This window comes from Plectrocnemia conspersa, unplaced genomic scaffold, assembly GCF_051122295.1.
Source record: "Plectrocnemia conspersa isolate PC_06_02 unplaced genomic scaffold, ASM5112229v1 ptg000001l, whole genome shotgun sequence".
Classification (NCBI taxonomy): domain Eukaryota; kingdom Metazoa; phylum Arthropoda; class Insecta; order Trichoptera; family Polycentropodidae; genus Plectrocnemia; species Plectrocnemia conspersa.
This window is the reverse complement of record NW_028277165.1, coordinates 12,518,223-12,531,908: the sequence shown is the minus strand read 5'-3', so window position 1 is coordinate 12,531,908 and position 13,686 is coordinate 12,518,223. Positions and strand designations below refer to the sequence as shown.

General features: G+C 36.3%; 2 protein-coding genes and 1 long non-coding RNA gene across 8 annotated transcripts; 2 read left to right on the top strand and 1 right to left on the bottom strand.

The window, feature by feature from the left end:
- The first annotated feature begins 1,241 nt into the window (after positions 1 to 1,241).
- LOC148238886 (uncharacterized) lies at positions 1,242 to 2,536 on the top strand. The gene is made up of 4 exons (XM_088202300.1): positions 1,242 to 1,519; positions 1,576 to 1,754; positions 1,811 to 2,200; positions 2,262 to 2,536. The coding sequence occupies exons 1-4, from the start codon at positions 1,342 to 1,344 to the stop codon at positions 2,463 to 2,465; spliced, it is 951 nt and encodes a 316-aa protein (XP_088058426.1). The 5' UTR covers positions 1,242 to 1,341; the 3' UTR covers positions 2,466 to 2,536.
- Positions 2,537 to 2,591: 55 nt separating this feature from the next.
- On the bottom strand, positions 2,592 to 10,500 carry MEP-1 (zinc finger protein MEP-1). 6 transcript variants are annotated; one of them, XR_015811986.1, is made up of 10 exons: positions 10,178 to 10,500; positions 7,789 to 8,364; positions 6,445 to 7,573; positions 5,575 to 6,329; positions 5,302 to 5,502; positions 4,932 to 5,230; positions 4,266 to 4,386; positions 3,884 to 4,190; positions 3,749 to 3,810; positions 2,592 to 3,669 (listed from the first exon to the last, which is right to left on the bottom strand). XR_015811986.1 is itself a non-coding variant. In XM_088202275.1 (8 exons), exons 2-8 carry the CDS (start codon positions 8,323 to 8,325, stop codon positions 3,942 to 3,944), a joined length of 3,291 nt encoding a protein of 1,096 aa, XP_088058401.1. In that variant the 5' UTR covers positions 8,326 to 8,364; positions 10,178 to 10,500; the 3' UTR covers positions 2,592 to 3,941. The 6 variants fall into 6 exon arrangements, 3 of the variants coding, with proteins under 3 accessions (XP_088058401.1, XP_088058410.1, XP_088058391.1); XR_015811984.1 differs by lacking the exon at positions 10,178 to 10,500 and adding an exon at positions 9,931 to 10,041; XR_015811987.1 differs by lacking the exon at positions 10,178 to 10,500 and adding an exon at positions 9,528 to 10,041 and having other exon boundaries at positions 3,749 to 4,190.
- A 1,403-nt stretch (positions 10,501 to 11,903) lies between these two features.
- On the top strand, positions 11,904 to 13,416 carry LOC148238884 (uncharacterized). The gene is made up of 2 exons (XR_015811617.1): positions 11,904 to 13,191; positions 13,275 to 13,416. It is a non-coding gene; the product is annotated as an uncharacterized LOC148238884 (long non-coding RNA).
- Positions 13,417 to 13,686: the final 270 nt, after the last annotated feature.

The window sequence follows — 13,686 nt, the reverse complement described above, 5'->3', positions numbered from 1 at the left end:
GTTATGTATCACATATGCACTAATTCAGTCACCGTCCAACATCAGAGGGTTAGATATTGAATTATATCGTTAATTATTAATTTTATGTGCTTTTTCGAGTACTGTGTTGTATCATTATTTCAAAAAACATTTTTAATAGATTTTTTGGTTTTATTTATATTCATAACTCACTGATTTAACTTCAGTTTACTTTTGAAATCGTAGTGACACGTTCTGGCATCTGAAATCAGTGATACTTTATCATTTGGATTCGATTTATTGCGAACTTCGCAGAGATTTTTAAAATTTCTATTTTTAGTACAAATTTCATATCAATATGGTAAAAACTACGGCGGTTATTTTGTCCTCAAATTTCATTATATTCCATATACAAATCTACCTAGTATTTTTTAAGAAATCTACTTAAAAGTACTATCTTGCAGTATAAAACTCCGTGTTAAAAGTTTCAAAGATGTTTTATGGACACCTTGTTATTAATCACTAAAGAAACCGTATTGATCACACAATACATACTTGCCCTTATTCTCATTTTACTGCAATAATGCTGAACGTCGGTACTGATATCATTGGCAGAGCAATTGAAATTCGATCTCTAAAATTAGAGAAGACCATAGAAGACAACATCAAAAAAAGTTACACAGTCAAGGCTTCCAATGTACTGGAAGGTGTTAATAAAAGGTAAAAACTATACAATATACATAAATCAAAGGGTTTTATTTTAATTTATTATGTTCAGATATATATCAAAAACGATAAAAGCAAGAGTAAAATTAGATCTACAAGATTGTGAGAAAAATTTGCAAGCCAGAAGAAATAGGTATTATTTTTTTTATGATCATTCAAAGTTTAAGGTATTTACATTTAAGCTTCTTCAGATTAAAGATATTATTAAACAATGAAGAAAATGAACTGAATAAAGAGTTTAAGAAAAGAGCTGCTATTTCGATTGAAAGGAAAAGAAAAGAAGAAAAAGAGAAAAACGAAAAAATCGATGAAGCAAAATTGAAAGAAGAAGAGGAGTATCTTGCCAAGAAGATATTAGAACTTGATATGTAATGTATAAATAATTATTTATTATTAAATTTATTTTCTAATTATAAAATGTATCTTTAGGGCAAAATGTAAAGAGGTTAGAACAATTTTGGCAAATCGCAGAGAAGTGGAGACCAAAGCGATGCAACAATTTCAAATGAAACAGAAAGAAATGATTAAACTGCAGGAGAAAAATGAGGATAATATGTGGCATAACATAATGTTGAGAGATGCAGAATCCAGGGTTAATAGTTTGTGTTTATTTTTAATTTATTAGATTTTTACTATATTTATAATTCTTAGAAAAAAATGGAAGAGCAACTAATCTGCAAAATTCAAAAGGATGAAATGATTAGAAAAGCGTTCCTGGATTCGCAAATTAAACTTTCAAATGAATTAAAATGGAAGAATCTGCTACATGAAAAACAAGCAGAATTACAACAATGCGCAGATTTGACACAAAGATTAAACAAAGTCGATTTAGAAGGTGTGTAATTTTAAATTCTTTTAACAACAACTTTTTTCAATAAATTTAATTTATAGAAAAAGTAAAAATGAAAGCCATTAAGGCTTCATTGGGAAAAGACTTGATCAAACAAATAAGTGTGATGAAAGATCAAGAGTTACAATCGAAGATGAAAGAAGATGTTTTAGAAAATTCTATAATTGAAAAATCAATGACTGAGAAAAGGCTCGACGAGACGAAGAAATTTCTCGACAAGGTATGTTTTATGTGGCATTCATTTTTCTTAAATTACTGATTATCTTTTTTAAACAGAAAAAGGAAAGAAAGCAAATTGATTTCTTCAATAAGCATTTGATCAACGTTAAAATCAGCAAGGAACACAGAGAGAAGCAAATTGAATCGACAATAAATGAAGATGCAGACAAATTAACAACAAAGATTGAGCAAGATAGAGTTTTATTGAATAAGAAAAGAAACGCTTTCTTGAAGGACATAATCAAGGAGCGTAATTCACAAATGGAAGAGAGGAAGAGACTGATGGAGTTACAATCGGAAGAAGCTAAGTTGGAGAGAGTCCATCGAATTGAGATTCATAATAAGACTAAAGAAATTGAGAAGCTTGAAAGACAGCAATCGGCTAACATGAAGAAATCTTATAATGAATTTTTAAAGAAGCAAATGAGAGACGTAATCCTTTCAAAGGTAAGAATTTTATATTTATAATCATAAGATGAATCATAAATTGTTACTTTCTAAACCTTAGGAGATGGAAATAGAGAGAGAAAAGATCATTCATCACAAAAACATGACAGAAGAAAAGCAGAAAAGCGAAAAGTGTGTTGAAATTCTAAAAAGAGAATTCGAGACTGAAAGTACTCACCCCTTTAAGCTGTTAATGAAAAAGGATAAACGAATAAGCGGGGTTTGGTACCCATTTATCCCTGAAACTAAATATTTTAAGTATTGATATATGTTAGCTTTTCTACGTTTATAAATGTAGATGTTTGTGTTTAAAAAATAAACATTATTATTAGTCTTTTTTTGGAATATTGATTCAGTCTCATTGGGTAAAGCATTCTATATCAAACACCTATTATCTCAACAATAGTTTTATTACAATTAAATTAAAAACCTAATATTTACACGTTTCATCCTTTGAAATTATAATATTAAACACATAACCCGTAAATACATATAAAAATACACGTGTGAAACTGAATAATTTCTCTGTAACAATAAATATAAATATCCACCTAGTGGTTACAATATACATTTATATACAAACGAATTTGCATCATCTGTTCACTTTTAATTATTCCGACGTCTCGGGGATAACGCATTAAAACTAAACACTATTCGTATATCAATAAACACACAACATATATTGTATATAAAAAAGCGAATGTAAACGGGTCATATCAATATTATATGGAAAAAAAGTACACATATAAAAAGAGAATAAATCTAAAGTATAAAGAACACTTCACAATTTAACTCAAAATAAGGTAATCAGAACAAAATAAAAACGAGTTTTATATTAAAAATATTTTATAGAAAAAAGTTTTTTCCATTCACTAAATCGAGCACAGTCAAATGATAAATTAATTTCTTCTTATAAATTATAATTGTTCAATTTATATAAACTTTATAGCAATCAGGTTTTAAAAAATGAGAGTTTATATATTTATAAAACATCTCAAATTTGGTTTTAATCACATCACATATATATGGTTATTTTATTTTCACTGCGTGGAACGTAACCGAACGTCTCTTGCGATCGCAGAACTCTACTGGAATCTGACGTATTGTTCACACTCATGCAATATATATTAGGGTGTTTTTTTAAATTAACGATAATTTCGACTTAAAATACTGTAACCAAGCTCACAAAGAGTATGAAATTAATTTCAGAATCTGGGCCGATACAAACGTTTATCAATTATTATGCACAGCACTGTTTCACGTCACTATTGAAAGAATCGATCTTATGTTACAAATTGTACTAGTTTTGATTTTACCACAAGCCTACAATATATTCCACATTCCACGAGGTATATATTATTATATCTTATAAGTTCAAAGAACTCGCATATCAACGATATAAACGATGGAATACGTATACATTCATTTTTATATCATTAATCTGATTATTATTTATAGAGTAAAAATATCTGAAAATAAAAAAGAATCGATTTAATACGTTTCAAGTGAAAATATAGAATAAGATATTATTACTCCGTTTGAACTTACTTAAAAATATTGATGATAGTTTTAACATTTATATACTGGGATGGTAGCAAATAATTATATTTCTGTAAATGTACGACTATTATTGGACCGTCAAAAAAATAGTACTAAAATAAATTATTATTTTCTATCAAATACCTATTAGGTACGGTCAGGAAGCAGAATTTTTAGGTAGGTGTTGTGGCAAACGTATCAATTAATTTAACGGTTTCAATAGTGAACCGCCCTTAGACCCAGAAGAGCCAGAACCAGGTCCCGGTGTTCCCTTGTTTTTGTCGGCGGCCCTTTTGGCGACGACACTGTGCGCTGAGTATACGTGGTTTTCAAATTGTCTATACATTCCGAACGTTGCGGTGCATACGGTACATTTGTATGACAAATGCGCCGGCTTCAAAGTCATATTATGATCACGCGCCACATGATTCAGCAGCTTCCATTGATAAACCTGTTGAGATAAAAAAAAATATATCTATTCTATAAAATAATACTCCAATAATATGCAAAACACCAATATACTTACTCTTCCACAAATCGGACATCTACCAGAGTCCTTTCCTTTGTTGGAAGCTTCTTGCATCGAACTGGTAACTAGTCCGTGCGAACCGAGTAAATGCCTCTCGAGACCTTGATCCGTAAAGAACCTAAAATGTATAATTAATGTTGTGTTAACTGCAATGTAGATTTGAATTTAAGTTAATAAAACAAACGAAAAACAATGGTCTTGATCCAGTGAAACAGTACTAAGAAAAGCAATTTCACCAGTTTACTAAAAATAGGTTAACAATCAGTGACGGCTCATGGTTAAAATAGTTAGGAGTGCTGTGGTATTATTATTTTATTAATGTACACTGTAAAGCATAATACGCATTGGAATTATATTTATTTTGTTAACTCTTTCTCGATTTGCTTGGGGGTGCTGCAGCTCCACAGCGTATATAAACGAGCCGCCACTGGTAACAATCATATTGGATTTAAGTTATATTTGTAATCAATTTTAAAAACAAAACGAGAAAATTATTGTTAATGAATGCAGTATCTAAGATACGCACATATAAAGATTATAGTCGTCTTGAATTTTAGCGAATATTACTCGTTTGAAATAAAAATTCGAAACATACTGTTAAACCCATTTTGAAGGAAAAACTTGCTACTACTGTTTTAACCGTTATTAAAGAAATAGTCAAACCTGAATTGGCATTTCTGGCAATTTAAAGGTGGACGATTGTATATCATCTTGGGATGAATCTTCACTTTGTGTATCCACTGCATGTGGTTACGCAATTGTTCTAAGTCTTTAATGTACCCGTCGCATATTTCACATATCACAAATGTGGAATTCTTCTGTCCGGGTACGTTGCCTAATGCATGCTGCGATGAAGCCATTGCGCTTGCGGAAGTAGACGAGCCCGAAGTGCGAGGAAGGGGCGTTATCGATATAGAAGGTTGATGTTGCAGAACTTTGGGAATTTGAGTATTTGCTTGTGTCTGTGGAAAAAAAATCATGCCCATCAGTAACATTTAAAGGCACAATTAAAATAGTAATGAGTCTGCAGTACTTGTTGAGGATTAGTCGGCCTGAATATGACGCCTCCTCGAATCAGTGGCGCCCCTTGAACGGGCTTCATGCTCGGCATCATTTGTGGCCGTCCTCGGCCTCTGTTCATTTGAGGTATGATCGGACCCATCGCGTTCGCCTGCAACTTAGGGAATACGTTCTGGTAAGGGTTCACTATGGCAGTGTTTCGTATGTGCGTTGCCTAAAAAAATCATAAATATTAGACTTGAACGTTAAAAACATTAATAAATGTAGTTCAATCTAATATATTTACCTTAGGTATCTTCGCAGGAGGTTCCCAATCGATAGCCGGCATCAGATTATGCTCGGGTTTGAACTTCTTGGCGCATGACACTAAATGCCTTCCTAGTTTTCCTTTACCGTTATCTTCGAAAGGACAATTAGGACATTGATGATATGATGGGGCCCTCTCTAACCGACCTCGCATATTGTGTTCGGCTTCCATATGAAATAGTATATCGTGTGGACTGCGAATTTCGAACGGGCAGAAATTACACTTATAGACGCAATTTTTCATATGCGGCGTCTCCATGTGATGCGCCAACATAAGCGCAGATTCCGTTTTGAAGCTGCAAAATTCGCATTTCTTCTGTTGAAACTTATATGGAGCGTTGTTCTCTTTGCTGAATTCCAAGTTTTTCATCAGTGAGTTGATGGCGGACTCGGTCGCCTTCACGTTGCCCGAGCCCGACCTGTTCTCTCTCTGCAACTTTCGCTTCTGCTGTTTCAACAGATCGCTCTGAACGAACTCTTGCACCAAGTTCATTCCGATGTTGATGAAGAACTTACCTAAAGAATTATCAAAGTAACTATTGGACTTTGGAGCGTCTTTGTTATCGACCGTCAAGTCCGTTATCATGGGATCTTTCAAGGCATCCATTGAATCTTCATCTTTTTCTTTAATTATTATAGTTTTGGGTCTATCGTCGTCGCTCAGGCCGGAAACGTCCGAATCAGAAGTAGATTCGCCATCCCACGAAGCATCGTCGTCGTCCTTTTTATTGCGACCTAAAAAAATCATAAATATTTTATATATCTAAATATATACAGCAGACAGGATGGTGTTCGGTTGCCCTTATAACATCCTTCTTATTCTCGCCCGAGTAACCTTACATGTATTTACCTTTTTTGTTCTTTCTTTGTTCTTTGTCGACTTCCATTTGTGATTCTTTCTCTTTTGACAGTTCTGCTTTTTTAGCGAGAGCTTCTGCTTCCATTCTCCGCTTTTCTATCTCTCTTCTCTCGGCTTCTCTCTTTTCCCTGTATTCCTTTTCTTTATCTAAACGGTCTTGTTCTTCTTTCTTGATCTGTTCGTCGAGTTCTTTTCCCAAAATGTCGACGAACTCTCTGAACGGTTTAATGGAAGGTTTTTCGTATACGTAAGGAACGATGAACGACGGAGCTTCCACAACGAACATGTCGTCGGTCAAAGAAGGCAAAATAGCAGGGGTCGTGGACGGCGCGGAAGGCGTCGTAGAAGACACCGGTTTAGTCGTTGACAGGGGAGTGACAGTTGTTCCCCTAGCGGCCATGCTTTCGTAAAGAGTCTGTGATGGCATGTTCGTAAACGGAACTTTGGTAGGTATCGGAACTTGAGATTTACTAGCGGACATAATCGTATTCGTGTCGATTATTACGACTGTAGGCTCTTTCTTTTGATTCGGAGTGTTACTGTTGGATTTCCCGTTCTGTTTGATCGTAGCCAAATCGACTAATTTTTTAGTGTTGTGGATGACTATAGCGTTTTTATTTTTAGCGCCATGGTTCAAGGGGTCCGTTATCACTTCTTCGATGTCAGACTCCTCTTCGTTGTCACCGTAGCCGAAGTTTTGAGATCTGTAGGATTTTTTGTCCATGATCCGCGAACTCCTTCTGATGTTCGAAGGGTCGTCTTTTTTACTGTCTTCGTCGTTGGAAGATTTATCTTCGGTCAAAATGCAATCGTCGTTGTCGCTGGCGATTTCGTGTATAATCGGACTGTGTGGTTGTTTTACATTTTTCTGACTCGATTTGGTCGATTCTTGATTAGATGCATCGTCTACTAAGAGGACCTCGTTAGATTTGTTAGCGTCGTTTTTGTTGTGGCTTTCTTTGGAAGAATCGTCGCCGACAGCTTCGGGTTCGCTGTCCGAGTGAATACTGACAGGACCTTCTTCCTGACAGCTACTCACGTCTTCGGGCGCCACGTCTGACTGATCCGACGCCTCGTCGTCAGAAGAGTCCTCTTCCGAATCCATTTCCTCGTCTGAGTCCTAAAGTACATTTTGAGATTAGTTTTATTAAACACAAATATAAAAATATTTATTTAATACACAGCATAAACATTGCAACATATGCAAGCATGTACTTGTCTATCATATTTAGATAAGGACAATTAGCCATTAGCTTTCACTATATTACAAAACTTATATGACTAATTCAGTTACGATGTTGTAAGAAATAAGAAAATTGAACTCGGTTTACAAACCTCATCATTGACCGTAACCGGCTTTTCTGGCTCGTTCTCCGAATCTGACCTAATTTCATGAACGACTTCTTCGACGTCACTCTCGTCCTCACTGATCGATTCGTTTTTATTTTTTATGTGCGAGCTGTCTATGGAGTCAGAGTTGATGGAGTCGTTGCTGTTGATGCAATTATTGGCGTTCTGCCTTCTATTGTCAGCCGTTAAATTGCTGACTGAACTTCTGCTGTCGTTGCTGTTTTCTGTTTCGCCTAAGGTGGTAGTACTATGAACTGCATTAGCCTTGTCGCCGTTGTTTAACCGCATGTTTTGATAGCTGTCGCCGCTGGACTCGGCTAGCGGGTCGAGTCCACTTTTCCGCTCGTTGGCGGCTTGAAAGGAACTCTTCGCCTTGGCTGCAGTCTCGGCGAGAGTCATCGCCACGGCGAGCTCTTCTTCGCTGGGGTCGACTTCCATCTGCTCTTCTTCGGGTTGACCGTTTTCGGTCGGGTTAGTCGCATCGGACGAAGCGTCCGCGCTCTCTTCCAGCGTACCGTTCATAACGAGCGATCGCTGCTAGCTGAGACACGAAGAAATTGACTGGAAAATAAATAAAAAAAAAATCAGTGAGGTTTACTATTTTATTTTAAAATATAAGAAACATGATATTTCATATTGAGTGATCACTGTTAGCACTTGATCGACGGGTCGAATGCCCTCATTCCCGCCTGAATTTGGCCAGAAAAAGTTTAAACGCTAAGTTGGAAGAAAAAATATGATATGAACTTGATGGAAATAGTGTTGATTTCTGAAAATTATTCTATCAAGTTTTAAATCTGTGATTTAAAACGAAAATTTTTATTTAAAAAAAATATTTATAAATAAATTTAATCATTAATTTATGGCTTTGTCATACTGAAAATAAATAAGGTGTCATTTTAAGACATATTTGAGGGGGAAAATAAGTCCTAATAAGTATATCATTCATTTTATAAATGACAGCACAACTTTCAGCAACTTTAGATGGTTTATGACAACAGGTTAGCTTAGAGAACATTGAGACTATTTTGTGTATAAATTCTTAATAATTAACAAATATAAAGAAATGAGGCTGATAGAAGAAGCAATATTAGAATTCTGATTATTCCGCAGGTTGACGACTTAAAGGTGTTTGGACATGAGACATGTAACAGGTCATCTGAGCTTTGACATGCCAAAAGTTTGGATATAACATGAAATGCGTGTCGAAATTTAGAACTATATTCTTGAAAAGAGTATTGAATACAAAGTAAGGCGAAGAGATGTATGAATTGATAAGTCTACTTTGAACTGTAATGCTAAGAAATTGAACAATATATAAGATTTACTATTTTTTATATATGCTGCATTTAACAGAATTCTGAAACTCTCGTAAGCATACAACTCGAAGAAGGTGGTGAGACGTGAGTCATGTCTACGCTTTGTGATTGCTCACATGTCAGCTGATTGAGGTTGAGGCGTATCGAGCAAGCCGGCAGCTGAGTTTTTTGCCTGTATGGGTCGGTGAGATCTACTTAAGGAATAAGTATATTATATTTAAATCTGAGACTGAAAATTAAATATGAAAGGTGGTGAGATTCACAAGGTGCTGAGAGATGAGACATATACACACACAAACGGTGACAAGCCGATGCGAGTCGGCAGTCGAGAAGAGCAGTGAATGCCAAGAGACGAATTGTAGTGATGGAGGAAAAGTGGTTCGGATTTAGACTTTAGTATATAACCTGAAGCGATAAACTCGCGCCGAAATGTAAAATTGCCAGAATTGGAGCTGGTCACTGTGAACGAGGTTAAGCGAAAGGCGAGATCCGCCTCCTCGAAAATTGAAGAGCGAATTCGGGAAAGGCGGATTGGATCGGGAGCGACGCGATGCCGGTCGGCGCCCCTCGCCCCGCCCCGCCCGCGTTTTTTTCAAGATGGCGTCCGAGGAGCGGAGGGCGAGGGCGGCGGGGGAGGGGAGGGGGGTCACCTGCGGCGGAACAAGACCGACGGGGGCGCAGCGGAGGCCGAGCCCCCGAGTCCCCACTCCGATTCGGGCAACGGGGGCGTAGGCGCCAGAGGGGCGCATGCAGCGCGACGCCGATCGACGCGGGGCGGAGTCCCCGAGGTCGGGGGGCGCAAGCTCACCGTCTCGGCGTTCCAAATCTCAAGTCGAGGGGCGAAGCACCAGCGATTGCGGGGGCGCGGAGAGCGCGCGGCGCGGAACGATCCGAGCCGTGGGCCCCCCCGGCGCGAAGTGCCCGTCGTCGCCGCCGACGTAGCCTCGCACGGACGCGCCGTCGTTCCCGCCGACTTTGCGCGACGTCGCGCGGGGCGAAGGGCGAGGGGCGGGGGAGGGACGCGGGGCGCCGGAGTCTCGGGGGCTGATCCTCACCTGACGACCGGAGGCCTATGCTCTCGTCATGATAACTTCTTTCGAAGATCGATAGAGCTTTCGGTGACGTAGCTCGCCGGCCGACGTGGCCTTCGCGGGACGTTCCGAACGCTCGAGTCGTCTGAGGCGACTTTGCGCGGACGGACCGGCGACGAGCGGGTCCGCGCGAAACGGGCGTGATGATCCTCGAGGCGAAAAGCCGGCGCGCGTCCGTTCAACGTCACCTCGAACGCTTCATAGCGGTGGAAAATTTGAATATTTTCGCGCTTCCGCTTACTTTTACCCCCCTTTCGGCGCTCGGGGGCCGACGGTTGGGCGCCTGTGACCTTCGTCCCGCTTTTTAGCCATATTTATAAAGCTTTATCGCTCAAATTGTTGTTTATTTTTACTTTTTTTTTCATTCGTCTAAATGTTTTAGCACTGCGCACGCGCACGTTTGTGATGAACGGTTTCGCTAGCGTTTTGGCCAAATCTAGAAAGGAAGCCCGGTCGGATTTGAATCTTAACGTTTCGCGCCAAGATACAAGCTTTTGATCTATTTTGTGGAATGACTGCCATATTGAATGGTTTGCGAAATATTAAAAAAAAAAACGATTCAACAATAAATTAATATCGACATTGGTACGCCGTTTTTATATAAAATAAATTGACTAAGGGTTGATGCGTATAATACGCAGTAACGTGATATTTATTGATATGTCAGTTATAATTATGGTTAAAATATATCGAAAACCCAATATAGTAAATCTAGTACTGAAAGTACTACTGCCCTTTACAACATATATACATACATATGTATTAGTATATGCATGTGAGCCAGATTTTCAACAATTACTCAAGACGACATGTAATACAATACCAAGATTTTATAAACTTTTAAAACGTATTCAATAATAAGATCTAACGTAGTTTGTATTATTATAGTATAATTTTAATTTAATAAGTGTTATCTGTATGTGTTATTCAAATGATCTTTCTTAGTTCGATATGTATTCAAAAAAGTTAAGAAACACTATGAGAATGTGAATCGTAAAAATGATAAGTGTTAATATCGTTTGAAGATTCTGAGGAAATATTGAAAGGCGTCTTCTGAAAACAAAACATACAATAGAAAATTTATTAAAGTATAAAGTATTTTCTGACATAATAGTATTCTTCCGGTGCTTTTAAATTAAGGTGACCAGATTTCTCTAATTTCAATTCGGGACAATTGTTTAACACATGTTGTGTTAAAAGAAACGATTTAATTTATACCAAATAATTTTAATTACACAAATGCTTATGTCATAGTCTTACAAATATGTATCATCAGTGGTCGTCAAACTCGATATAAATTATAAGGCAAATTAACTACCTACTAAAAGTGAGCCAAGATTTCGAGTTTTTTTAATCAAAAGTTATCTTAACCGACTTCTTCAGGGTCATGTAAATCGTTTGACTAAATAAGATTATTTTGAATTTTTATTTTTAAAATATTTTCGCTATGGATTTCTACATCGAAACTTATATATGAAGCGTTTAGAATATTAATGATGAATTCAACTATGCTATTTGTTTTATTTCATACTAATATTCTTCAAAAAGAGTAGCGTAGTAAAAAGTCAATTCCATAATGAATTCGAGAATAAAATAAAATAAAAATCTTGCATTCCAATGCACTATGCTGAATATATATAAAAAAAATAGCAAAACTAAGACTGTTATGGGCGAATTCAACAAGCAACTTCTCAACCACTAAGTAACCCAACTGTGACCAAATCATTGCCTCTATGCAGATAGTCTTTAGACGGGTTTCGACAGGTTAGAGTTAGACTATTTATTTTACTTAGAAAATCTAACTGGTTTGAACTTTGAAGTCGATTATATCGTAACATGTTTGTTTCGCCAGCTATTTGGCCGTGCAGCGAGATTATTCAAAAATACTATTTTTCTTAAAGAAGATGACGCGATTTAGTCGCTCTGCAATAAAGTTAGTTAATAAAATAAGTTGATTTTTTTAATACAATCAATGTATAACCAGTGGAAAGAATTGCATCTAGTTATCTCAACATTTTTTAGTACTTTGTCCCTCCTGCTTTATTCAAAATTAAATGACGTTTAACACTAAAATTATATAATGTCTATGAAATTGTGCGCATCTTAACATTATAGAAAATTTGCACTTGTCCAGTATGCAGCCTAAGTATGATATATTTCTCATTATTTAATACAATTGATCGTATATATTTCATAAAATTATTTGTAAAAGATTTTTATCAACCGTTTAGGATATATAATATCATATAATTTTTATATGATTTTTATCAACCATTTAGTATATAACATATAACATAATATAACCATACTACTAAAAGGCTATTGTACGATTGTAGTTATCTAGGCATAGAGTTACGATCGACCGCTCGTTATAATATTGGCGTACATTTATTTATCGATCTTTGAGACCATCAAACATTTCACTATAGGCGTTCTAGTTTTTAGCATTCTGTCTTACACATCCTATTTTTGGCATTATATTTTAGACATTCTATAGATACGAAGTCTAATTTCTATCGGAAAGTTAGGTTTTCTATCAGATGTTTGCGAGAATTATACAGTAATAACATCTATATAGATTGATATTTTTTCACTTATTTGATAGATATGTTATTTTTCACCTCAATTTCAGAATTGCAATACGAAGGTTATTCTGAAAGTAAAGATACAAGATTAGTTGAAATATAAACGGATTTTCTTCGGTTTACCAGGGCCCTTCGTCGAAATACATTTATACAATTCATAATCTCGCTAAGTAAGAGGTTCGTTTAGTAATTAGTTTCTTTTAGGTAAAAAAAACTGGTGCTGAAATTTATCACAAACTTGGTGTCGTGAGCTTATGACGAAGAAGAAATGGAAAGCCTTTCGTTATTACAGTTTGTTTAAACCAAACCTGTCAAACTTGCGACCTCAAGTTATTCCCATCAACGCCCCGGGCAAAAAAGGTCACATCGAAAATTTCTCGTTTACGGATGATGGTAAGAGCTAAAAAATAGTTACACCTCATAGGTGACCTTTTTATTTTTTTCGGCCCACATAAAATTATATCTTATATTTTTAGCCCATGCCAGTGATCGAGTTTGCCAAGCCTGGTTTAAACTATCGAAAGCTCTGAACTACTCGGGTGCCGAATAAAAGCAGGCGCCACAATTAAGAGACTCCAAATCAAATGCACAGTTTTTTAACTTCTAATTTTGTATTAAAGAATATATATGTATCAGCACGATAGAACCGCGGCAGAAGTCGGTGACTAATGCCTGAAAGACCTGGGTTCGAATCTCATACGTACCCTAGTGTTTTTCAACTTCTATTGTGTCTGGGAGATCGGAACTAGGGAAATAAATATAATTACGATTTATCATCAGATTTTCAAAATTTCACGAATGTGAATAATAACGAAGTGATGAATAATTAAAAATAAAATAGATCTAGATCGTGTATGTTGATTATAAGCTGTAATAGTAGTTAATAAT

Bases quoted from the DNA above. Each gene is read 5' to 3' on its own strand.
- MEP-1 (XM_088202275.1), bottom strand. From the start codon at position 8,325: ATGAACGGTACGCTGGAAGAGAGCGCGGACGCTTCGTCCGATGCGACT. The intron at 6,330-6,444 runs GTAAATACATGT...TGATTTTTTTAG, and splicing joins ACAAAGAAAGAACAAAAAAG to GTCGCAATAAAAAGGACGAC. The intron at 4,191-4,265 runs GTAAGTATATTG...TTATCTCAACAG, and splicing joins GATGTCCGATTTGTGGAAGA to GTTTATCAATGGAAGCTGCT.
- LOC148238886 (XM_088202300.1), top strand. From the start codon at position 1,342: ATGGAAGAGCAACTAATCTGCAAAATTCAAAAGGATGAAATGATTAGA. The intron at 1,520-1,575 runs GTGTGTAATTTT...TTTAATTTATAG, and splicing joins AAACAAAGTCGATTTAGAAG to AAAAAGTAAAAATGAAAGCC. The intron at 1,755-1,810 runs GTATGTTTTATG...TTTTTTAAACAG, and splicing joins CGAAGAAATTTCTCGACAAG to AAAAAGGAAAGAAAGCAAAT.